The 11186-nt window shown below is 49.1% G+C and overlaps 1 protein-coding gene across 3 annotated transcripts in view; it reads left to right on the top strand.

Annotated features, from left to right (window-relative positions):
• Positions 1 to 11186, top strand: part of LOC102290238 (BTB/POZ domain-containing protein kctd15) — an 82719-nt gene that overhangs the window by 66681 nt on the left and 4852 nt on the right. Inside the window, exons 1-2 of one of the 3 annotated variants that reach the window (XM_005936919.3) lie at positions 5000 to 8599; positions 10605 to 10780. In XM_005936919.3, the coding sequence (XP_005936981.1) occupies positions 8357 to 8599; positions 10605 to 10780 (419 nt within the window). In that variant the 5' untranslated portion in view covers positions 5000 to 8356. Of the gene's footprint in view, positions 1 to 4999; positions 8600 to 10604; positions 10781 to 11186 lie in introns of those variants that run through there. The other 2 variants (XR_006055127.1, XM_014338274.2) reach the window with 2 other exon arrangements.

The following is an 11186-nucleotide window of genomic DNA, read 5'->3' as shown; positions in this document are numbered from 1 at the left end:
AAGTAAAGTACGCCCGTACCAAGTCAGTTAAATCCAGTACTGATCCAGCAGGCTGCATCATCTGTGGGGACCCAAAGCACAAGAGAAAGCTCTACATCTGCAGACGGTTTAGAACCAACACAAAGTTACAGGAGAAAGAGGATGCAGTGCAGCAACTTGGAGCCTGCAAGAGATGCCTCGAGATCCACGATGAACCCTGCAGAAAGACTACTTACCTGTGTGGAAAACCAGAGTGCAAAGACCAGCATCATTACCTTCTTTGTCCCTTGCCACGACCCTTATCACAAAGGCCCAAGTCTGGTCCGGCGAGAGCTGAGGGGAGGAGGTATACAGAGGTTCAAGAAGAGTTCATCTCTAAACTATCGCCAGAGCTAGCGCAGCAGTGTCGAAAGCTTTCTGCAACGTCTCATCACGAGCCTTCAACTCCATGGCAGCAGAGAGAGGTCTACTGGAGGAGACTGGTCTAAAAGAGTACCCTGTGATCCTGATGCTCCTTGACGTCATCGCCAATGATGGGCAGAGAATTGGGACACTAATTGATCTAGCATCTGACACAAACTACATAACCCATAAAGCTGCAAGTAAGCTCAACCTTCGCAGTGAAGACGTCAGCTTGTCATCCAGGGTATCGGAGGTATGAAGGTGTCTGTGGCAACCAAGCGCTACCTTCTCAAGATCCGTGTCAACACCTCAAAAGGAACTTTAAAGCCTCACCAGTTAGTCTGCTATGGTCTTGACAAGATTGCTGAAGTGGAAAGACAGTTCCACCTCAAAAGCTACAGAAAGATCTTCCCTGACATCCCTCTCCAAGACCTCATCAGACCCAGAGAGATCCAGCTTCTAATCAGCCATAAAGAAGGCCAGCTGGTGCCCCAAAAGATCCGTTCCATCGGTGACCTGGTTCTCTGGGACGGTCCACTTGGCAAGACAATTGGGGGCGCACATCCAGACCTCTTTGAGGCTAGACCCAGAAAGCAGCAGGTACACTACCTTTAACACGCCATTTGGGCGTTACTGTTTCTTGAGGCTCCCATTTGGAATTAAATCAGCACCAGAGATCTTCCACAGGGCAATGGAGTCCCTGATCGAAGGGCTGGAAGGCACCAGAGTCTACATAGATGACCTCGTAGTCTGGGGAAATACAAGGCAACAACATGATGAAAGGCTGGAGAAACTTTTGTGGAGAGATGCGTGACCCAGAAAGAGAAGGGGCAAGATACGAGAGACGGAGGAGGGAAAAGCGAAGGAGGAGAAAGGAATGTACGAGCGAAAAGAAGAGAGCACCGAGACGGAGAGACAGGACAGCGGGACGAGATCTAGAGCGCGAGAGCGGGGGTGAAAAAGGACGAGAGACAGAGGCGAACATATGACGAGAGACCTGTCGAGGAGCCGAGGGTGGCAGAGCGAGCGTGGAGCGAGGAAGACGCGAAGAAATACGGGGCGTTACTGTTTCTTGAGGCTCCCATTTGGAATTAAATCAGCACCAGAGATCTTCCACAGGGCAATGGAGTCCCTGATCGAAGGGCTGGAAGGCACCAGAGTCTACATAGATGACCTCGTAGTCTGGGGAAATACAAGGCAACAACATGATGAAAGGCTGGAGAAACTTTTGTGGAGAGTTAACAAGAATGGACTTAAACTGAATAGAGACAAGTGCCTCTTTGGTGTTTCAGAGATGACCTTCGGAGATAAGGTTACAAGTGAAGGGGTGGAACCTGATCAGTCAAAGGTACAAGCCATATTGGATATGCCAGCACCCACTGACAAAAAAGGTGTCTTGCGAGCAATGGGGATGATCAACTTTCTGGGTAAGTTCATTCCTAATCTTACCTCCAAGACAGCATGCCTAAGGGAGCTGCTACAGCACAACACAGTGTTCGAGTGGACGGCCCGGCATGAGAAAGAGTGGAAAAAATTGAAGGAAACTGTAACTACAGAGCCGGTCTTGACATTCTTTGATCCATCAAAGCCAACAAAAATTTCAACAGATGCCTCAAAAGATGGCTTGGGAGCAGTTCTGCTCCAAAGGAACAAAGACAAGTGGCAACCTGTAGCATATGCGTCCAGATCTATGACAGAAACTGAACAACGCTATGCTCAAATTGAAAAAGAGACTTTGGGCTTAGTGTTTGGGTGTGGAAAATTTCACAGCTATGTATATGGATTACCAACCTTTACAGCAGAGACTGATCACAAACCTCTCATCTCGATCAGAAAAAAGAACCTCAACGACATGTCACCCAGAATTCAGCGCATGATGATGGTGTTGCAGCGCTATGATTTTGGGGTGGCTGTAGCTCAGGTGGCAGAGCAGGTCAGCCACTAATCAGAAGGTCGGTGGGTTCGAGCCCACGGCTTGACAGTCCTGGTCAGTGCAAATAGTCCTTGGGCAAGAACTACACCCATGTTGCCTACTGGTGGTGGTCAGAGGGCCCGGTGGCGCCTAGTGTCCGGCAGCCTCGCCTCTGTCAGTGCGCCCCAGGGCATGGCTGTGGCTACAATGTAGCTTGCCATCACCAGTGTGTGAATGTGTGTGTGAATGGGTGGATGACTGGTATGTAAAGCGCTTTGGGGTCTCAACGACATGTCACCCAGAATTCAGCGCATGATGATGGTGTTGCAGCGCTATGATTTTGAGCTGATCTACACGCCTGGGAAATATATCGTACTCGCGGATGCATTATCCCGAGCGCCAGCACCAAGTGGTGACAGGTTAGTCAGCGCTACAGCCGAGGAGGCTGAAACACATGTAAACATGGTAACTGCCTCACTCCCAGCATCAGATGTCATGTTGCAGCAAATTGTACAGGAGACGACAAAAGATCCAGTGCTGCAGAAAGTATCCCACCTTATACAGAATGGGTGGTCAAAAGGAGTCTGTCCAGGGTTCTACTCTGTGCGAGCTGATTTATGCATGGCTAATGGGCTGGTGCTGAGACAAAACCAGATTGTCATTCCTCAATCCATGCGGAAAGACATGCTTCAGCGTATCCATGAAGGACATCTTGGAGTGGAGAAATGTAAAAGGAGAGCGAGAGAAGCAGTTTACTGGCCAGGCATCAACAGGGATATTGAAGAGATGATACAGAAATGTGAAACATGTCTCAAACATCACTACAAACAAACAAAAGAGCCAATGCTGGCAGCAGATCTACCCACTGCACCATGGCAAAAGGTAGGCACGGACTCAGAGCTGACGTCCGAGCGGCACTGAGGAGAGTGAACACAAGGAAAGCAGCGGGGCCAGACGGCATCACCGGCCGTCTGCTGCGCTGCTGTGCTGACCAGCTAGCAGGTGTGTTCACTTACATCTTCAACGAGTCCCTGGCGAAGTCTGTGGTCCCCACATGCTTCAAAAGATCCACCATCATCCCTGTGCCCAAGAACAGCAAACCCTCATCCCTGAACGATTACCGGCCAGTTGCACTGACCTCGGTAGTAATGAAGGTGTTTGAGAGGCTGCTGAAGAACATCATCTCCTCCTCCATCCCAGACACCACAGATCCGCTGCAGTTCGCCTACAGATCCAACAGATCCACAGAGGATGCCATCGCCCACGTCCTACACACCACTCTCAGCCACGTGGACAAGAAACAGGGTAACTATGTGCGAATGCTGTTTGTTGATTACAGTTCAGCGTTTAACACAATAGTGCCCTGCAGACTGTTCACAAAGCTCAGGGATCTGGGACTTAACAGCCGTCTGTGTGCATGGGTGTTGGACTTCCTCACTGGCAGAACTCAGGTGGTGAGGGTGGGCAGGTGCTTCTCCAACAGCATCACCATCAACACAGGAGCACCTCAGGGATGTGTCCTCTCGCCACTGCTCTACTCCCTCTACACTTCAGACTGTGTGGCCACCCATGGCTCCAACACCATTGTGAAGTTTGCTGACGACACAGTGGTGTTGGGTGCCATCTCCAACAACGATGAGGCGGCCTACATGGATGAAGTGAAGAATCTGGCATCGTGGTGCCAGGACAACCACCTCCAGCTGAACGTCAGCAAGACCAAGGAGCTGGTGGTGGACTTCAGAAGGGGTCAGCACAGAGACTACAAGCCCATTATCATCAATGGAGCTCCAGTGGAGAGGGTGCAGTCCTTCAAGTATCTTGGTGTCCACATCTCCTCAGACCTGACATGGGCTGCCCACATTCAGGTCCAGACCAAAAAGGCTAGGCAGCGCCTGTATCACCTACGACAACTGAGGAAGTTCAGGGTCTCTCCAAAGATCCTCAGGATTTTCTATACAGGCGCTGTGGAGAGCATCCTCACACAGAACATGACATCGTGGTTTGGGAACAGCTGTGTGAAGGACCAAAAAGCTCTCCAGAGAGTGATCCGTACAGCAGAACGCTGCTGCAGGATTGCTCTCCCCCCGCTTCAGGACACCTACACCAGGAGATGCCGGACTAGAGCAGCGCAGATACTGAAGGACCCGTCCCATCCTGGCAACAAACTGTTCCAACTTCTGCAATCTGGTAGAAGGTTCCGCATCTTCCGGGCAAGGACAGAGAGACTCAAGAGGAGCTTCTATCCCCAAGCCATCCGTGCCCTAAACACACACACCCGCCCTCTCACATCATCTATAATTGACTGAGACAGGACTCTTCCAGACACTAAACCAAGGCACAATGTACATTTCAATTCCTTTAATTTTAAATATGTTTATATTGTCTATCCTGTAAAATAGTCAGATGTCTATTCATATTAATGTACAGAATTCACCTGCTTGCTGCTACTACTGCACATTCACCCAGTGTATATACTATATATATATATATATATTCTTCCTCTACACCCCCCCCCCCCCCCCCCACACACACACACAATTTTTGCACATGTCGAGGAGCGTGTCAGGCTACATTTCACTGTGTGTTATACTTGTATAACTGTGCATGTGACAAATAATAAAGAACCTTGAACCTTGACTTATTTCATCTGGATGGCAAGGACTATGTTTTGGTGATTGACTACTATCTCTCGGAACTTTGTTCTCTCCTTGGCAGGGTCGATGTCTCTCAGCTGGTCTAACTGCTCGTAGATGGACTGTTGAGATTGGAGGTATGCGAGCAGCTTGTCAAACCGGTTCTGATGAGTCACAGCGTTCTTTGGATCAGCAGCGTGGGTAAGCCAGTCTTTCTTTAGGGACTCGGGCAGCTTGCTTTCAATAGACTTTATTACCAAGAGGTTCTTCATGGCATTTGCTTCATCCAGCTCACTCAAATCATAGAGGGCCTTTTCAACTGCGTGGATAAGCTCTATAATTCTTCTAGGCTGGTTGCTACGAACAGGAGGGATAGCTTGAAGCTCCTCAATGATTTCAATGGCGATGGTGGCTTGATTTCCATAGCGGTTCTCAAGGACTCTGAAGATCTCATCGGGCGAGGTGTATGTGGACAGGCGCAGATCTTCGGCCACTTTATCATCGAGGCTATCAAGAAGTTGGAATTTCTTTACTTCCACGGACCCGGTTGGTTCACCTTGCTTTTGCAGAGCCTCCCATTCCTTCCGCCATCTGTAGAACTCACGCTGGCTGCCGGTGAACTTTGGTAAAGCTGTGGCTTTCAATTTTATGGCTGCGACCGAGGCTGCGTTGCGGACTGTGACGACTGCTTGGTCGGCATCTCTTTTAATCCTCTCTGCTTTGATCAGGACTGCCTTCCCTGACACCAGCTTTGGAAGGCAGGTTTCGAGCTCCATCAGTCGACGATCACAATCTCGCCTCTCAGCAGGTGGAGCCCAGCGGTTCCATGTCTGGTGTGCCTGCTTAGCTTTCTTCACCAGTTCTTCTAGATGGTGGAGCATAAAATCATATGCCTCCAGGGGTGTATCAGGCTGAGTGGATGTGACGTTCTCACACGCCATTTCTGCTGATTTTAGAGCAAGGGTCAGTTCTTTTTCACCATATGATATCCACAGTGTCTCTCTGATCAGGTGCTTCACCTCCTTCAACTTCTGCTCACATTCTTTCTCCGTTTTTTCGACGTCTGCTCTCTGTTGGCCCATCAGCTCCGGTGTGCCCTCTGCTTCACACTGCGTGATGTAGGCAGCTTCAAGCTCCTCGTTCGCGTCAATCACTTTGGAGCCCTCTGCTGTGAGTCTCTTGAAGGAATCCTGCAGCTCCTCTACAGACATATCCATGTGGGTCCTTATTATATGGTTGGTGAGTCTGGAAAACAGTCTCTTTGCAGTGGTTCGCTCTATTTTCAGCTCTTCGAGTGACTTGGACTCAGCCATGCTCCTTTCTTGGTTGTTGATTGGACTGGCAAACGGCGTGCGATTTCCTCCAGGCCCCCAGGTGGAGTCTTCTCCGTCTTTGTGGTGAGCTTTTGTGGAGTCTTCACTGGTCAAGGCCGGTTTCTCTACTGGCCAGGCCGGTTTTTTACTGTCAAGTGTTGTCTGACTGTGAGGTGTCCACACTTGAAAAAGACCAGACTTTGAATTTCACTCAACTTTATTTAGACCAACTAGTTTGATAGCTGGTAGGTAGCAGCAGGTAAAAAACCTTTCAACACAAAAATAAAGAACATTTCATTAACCATTCAGAAAAATTAAATGCATTACACAGAAGATAGATGAAATAACAAAATACACTTCAGTAAAGCCATTTACCATGTGGTTAACTGTGTTAATTTAACTGTGGTTCTTAAATATACAAAATGTGTCTTCTTTGCATTAACACTTTCTTTTATAAACAATTGTATTTTAAAGTATACATTTTAGAGTTCACAAACATTTTAATAGAGACTTTAACTAAGGATTTTCTTTACAAAATTATTTTTCTTTAAATCAAAACCAAACATTTATTCTCTATTTTTACGATCCACCCAAGGATTTGGGGGGTAACTATTTTTAATATTAAGTAACATAAATATGTGGGAACACTAACTGCACAAACAATTTATTCAAACTTAAACATTCTTTTTTGTCAATATAATTTTTTAAACTTAAATGCAGCAACTATTTCCCTAAGCGTAAAACATTTGCACAACTGAGCTTCCATAGTTCCAAATATATGTGCAGCAAATGTGAGCTCAAGAGCTTACCGATAGCCCGTCTTGTTCAAAGTCTTCCTCACAGTGGAAAAGTGCTTTGTTTGCCGTCCTCTCAGTGTGTTGCTCACGGGTCAAATGACTGCTGCATGCATTTTAAGGTCTACTAGGCACGCCCACCCTTGATTGCTCTAATGTGGCTCACCTGGCAGGGTGGCGCACACCAGGCCGTGCTTAGTTGTTGATTGCACCCAAGGTCTAATCAGCGGCCATGCACAAGCAGCATCACCGAACAGGTAGTGGGCAGGAGGAGGAAGAGAGGAATAACAGCCACACCTACTAGGTCAGCGCGACAGTAACTAACTGAAGCCTTTCATTGACCAAACAAACACATCGGTCCTCTCTGTGCACACACACTGCTGCTGTCAGTGTGTTTGTATGTAACAAAATCAAAGTGCAGACATGCGTTTGTGACTCTGTCACCGAGCTAACAGCCGATCACTCAGCATGTTTGTACTGTCGGCTCATGTTGCCTTCATGTTCCCAGGAGCACTCAGCTGACGACATCTAAAGACCTGCAGGCCGTTCGAGTCACATCTTCCTTAAACTAACAGCGTTTCATAAAGAGAACATCACAGCAGCAGCAGACACTGTGGTGTGATGGTCTGTGCTGCTCTGCTGCTTCAGGACAACTCGCTGTAACTGAGGGAATTCTGCTCTCTACCAGAAAACCCTGAAGGCAGCAGGACAATGATCAGGTCCTGCAGCACGTCCCCCTCCGATTGGCTCAAAGAACAAAATGAAGTTTTGGAAGTCTGGAATAAACGGCCTCAAAGGGGAGCCAAACCAGTACGATATGATCCAGGTGTAACAAAGATTTACAGGTGTGCGCGCTGATCCGTGTGTAACGTCTGAGGACTCACAAATGTGTTCATCCAAAGCCGAGTAAATTCAGACCTTTACAGTTAATGAAGTTCAGATCGTTAGCTTCAATAACGGCTCACAGATCCACAAACGTGAGCTGCGCTCAGGTCACGCTCTGTGTGGATCAGATCTGAAGGAGGAGGGCGGAGCGTCGTCCTCGGGAACATTCTGGTTTCAGGTCTGTGTCATTCCTTCGTGCCGATCCAGTTTGTACCACAAGGTGGCGTCAGTGTTAGTGGGTCATCTTGTATTTACAGGACATTGTGGGAATATGAAAAAGAAATCAAAATAAACCGCGGGTGGGGGTTGCGCGCGCTCTGCAGCTGAAAATGCTTTCGGGTGCGCGCGCTCTCCTCTTCACATGCGCAGGCTGGCGGCGCACGTCTCCATCCAGCAGTGCGCAGTAATTGAAATGGCGCATTTGGCCGCGGGCGGGTAATGCGTGATGGGACGCGTCATTCGGGAGGGGGCGGGACCTGCGGGATCTCACCTTCGTGCGCGCGCTGCCTCGGTGGGGTCGGGACTGTGACCTGGCCCCGGGGGGTCTGCGGGGCCCCGGGTGCTCTTCATTCGGCCCTCCTCTCTGCTCCTCCTCAGTCTCTCCGGGACCGCAGCCCTGCCGCCGGGACGGAGCTCTCTCTCACGCCGCCCTCCATGTCCTCCGTGTCGGTCTCCTCTCAGGTGAGTGAGCGGGACGGGAGGGGGGCACAGGTGCTGCTGTGAGGCTCATTTATAAAGTTTTCGAGTTTATGACGTAAAACTAGAAATTCAGACGCGTTTCGGGGGAAGACACGCCGAGCTGCTCCGTTCTCGCCGCCAGACTCCATTAAAAAAACGTCCGATTTAAGTGTTCCGGGGTGCCGGTGACAAACAGCCACCACACCACACACCGTCGTGTTTTCTGTTGATTTCGTAGCACATTCTTCACGTCGGCACAAACAAATATTCTGACATTACAGAATGTTTCAGCGCAGTCGGAACCTTTGCCGGTAGCGCGTCTGCTTTCTGGCCATCCTTTAACGGCTGCTACGCCGCTGTGGACGGACGTTATCTCCGTTATTTGTGGTTAAAGATAAGGTTCTCCAGAATTAACAGAGGGGTCGGTGAGGGTTCGTATCCAGATTTCACCAGAAGCCCGCACAGTGTGGAGAGGAGACCTTCACACAGGTCAGGAGACACCTGGCTTCGTTGGATTTGCGAGGATACGTTAAATGTTGGGTTTTCTAAAGGAGCCTGGCGTATGTTGGTTTAAGTGCGAGAGTGTAAGGGCTTGATGTTCCGAACCCTAAAGTTCAAACACATGGCCTCACGTGCAGGTCAATTCTTTATTTCAGGGTTTGATGAAAGCCACGGACTGATCTCACGTCTGTTATTTCCTGATATTTGAACGCACCACTGCAGACAGGCAGGTGGGGGCGGGGCCCTACGCTGGTGTGACCCGAGGCAATGTTCACCTTTCATGCTCCATAGCCCAGGGGGCGGAAGATAAGGTTCTTCAGCGGCAGCAGCAGCCACCCCCCAGGACACCTCCCACCCCGGCTCGTTATTTAAATTTATCTGAACCAGAATAAAAATAATTTTAACAAAACTTATGCTTTGAGGGGGGAGGAGCCCCTGCCCCTTCATCAGCCTAGGTCAGAGGTCAGATTATAGATGCCGTTATTCTGAGAGCGCTCCATCGTCCTTGTCTTCCTCCTCCATCAGTTTGACTCTGCCTAGGTCAGAGAAACACTGGTTGGCGCTGTTCGTCTTCCAGCTGGCTCAGTAAACAGCAGCAGCAGAAGAAAACTAGGCATAGGTTTAACACGCAGCGAATCCCCTGCTGGTCGTGTAGGGCAGTGTTTCCCAACCTTTTGGAGCCACGGCACACCCCCAAACAAAAATGTCACAAAAAGCACATTGATCATTTCCCCCGCACTCCAGGCAGAGCAGAATTGACTCGGTTTGTCCCCAGTTTACCTTTTTTGCTTCCTTCTGACCACTGCTCATGCTGGGGCCTTCACCTGGGTCGGAGTTTCCTCCAGGACCAGGTCACACTGACTACTTTTCCTTTGCAATTACTTATCTATTGCTGTTACGCGCTGCGTCGTCTCACAGCATGACTATTATGTCATTTCTTTGTCTTCTTCTTTTTTACTGGCAGTTGGCGACCCATTTAATTAGAGCAGGTAGTTGTACTGCCCTCTAGTGGAAGAGAATGCCATTGTTCTGCCCGTTACTCACGCTGGTTGCTTAGAGTACTAATCAGGTGGAACCAGATAATCTTTCACGGCACACCTATGTCCCGCGCCCCAGTGATTGGGAAACACTGGTGTAGGGGTACTGCCCATAGGCTGTACATAAAAGATGGAAGCTGCCACCTTACTTCACCTCTTGGTTTGTCGCTCTATGCAGTTCGAACTGAGCGTTTTTGGCCTCGCCAGCTTGGAGTAGGGTTTTAACTTGACCCACAGGTCAGGATTTGAAGGGGCGGAGCCAGGGTTTAAAGGAGGTGGAGCTATAACAACTAATTCCCGACTGTATCAGATAAAGAAGGATTATTTTGAGCTGTGAATTATGCAAAGCTGCTGAAACAATCACTTAAGCGTTTTAAACTCAGCAGGACACACCTGGGTAAATCCAGGTGAAGCCTCTTCAAAATAAAACCGGTGTGTTCTGAATTTTGACCTGCTGTTATTTGTGATAGGAGGGACGGAGCTTGTCCAGGATGTCTCTGAGCCACTCACCTGTGTCGCCCATGACGGCCCAAGGTATCCCGTCGCCCGCCCAGCTCACCAAGGCCAACGCCCCTGTCCACATCGACGTGGGCGGGCACATGTACACCAGCAGCCTGGCGACGCTCACCAAGTTCCCGGAGTCCAGGTGAGAGACATGAGCCTGGGGGAATACCTGGGCATGCAAGTATGTTTACTGAAGTGAGGTGAAAGGCATTCTGGAGGGAACATGTATATTCACGCTTGACGACAGAGGGCTCGGTCACGTGGTTGTTGCTGGACGGCGAAATGTTCTCAGATGAATGCTAGTTTGTGAAACAGTGAGGCCAGCGCCGCCCTGCTGGACAAACTGTGCTATAACAACACAGCATTTTTCTTTTTGCTTCCTCTTCTGTATAAAAAGTTTTCTGATCTTTGCATATCGACACCCACTAGAGCAGCGCGATATGACCAAAAAGATTTATCACCATATACATTTGAAAATCTGCGATAACGATATAACTGACACGAGACAAAATGCTTTACAACTCCACAACTTTATTAGTGCAAAAAAA

Source organism: Haplochromis burtoni, unplaced genomic scaffold (assembly GCF_018398535.1).
Source record: "Haplochromis burtoni strain Fernald_Lab_line unplaced genomic scaffold, NCSU_Asbu1 Contig_222, whole genome shotgun sequence".
Lineage (NCBI taxonomy): Eukaryota > Metazoa > Chordata > Actinopteri > Cichliformes > Cichlidae > Haplochromis > Haplochromis burtoni.
The sequence above is the reverse complement of the archived record's forward strand: the minus strand, read 5'-3'. Positions and strand labels throughout refer to the sequence as shown.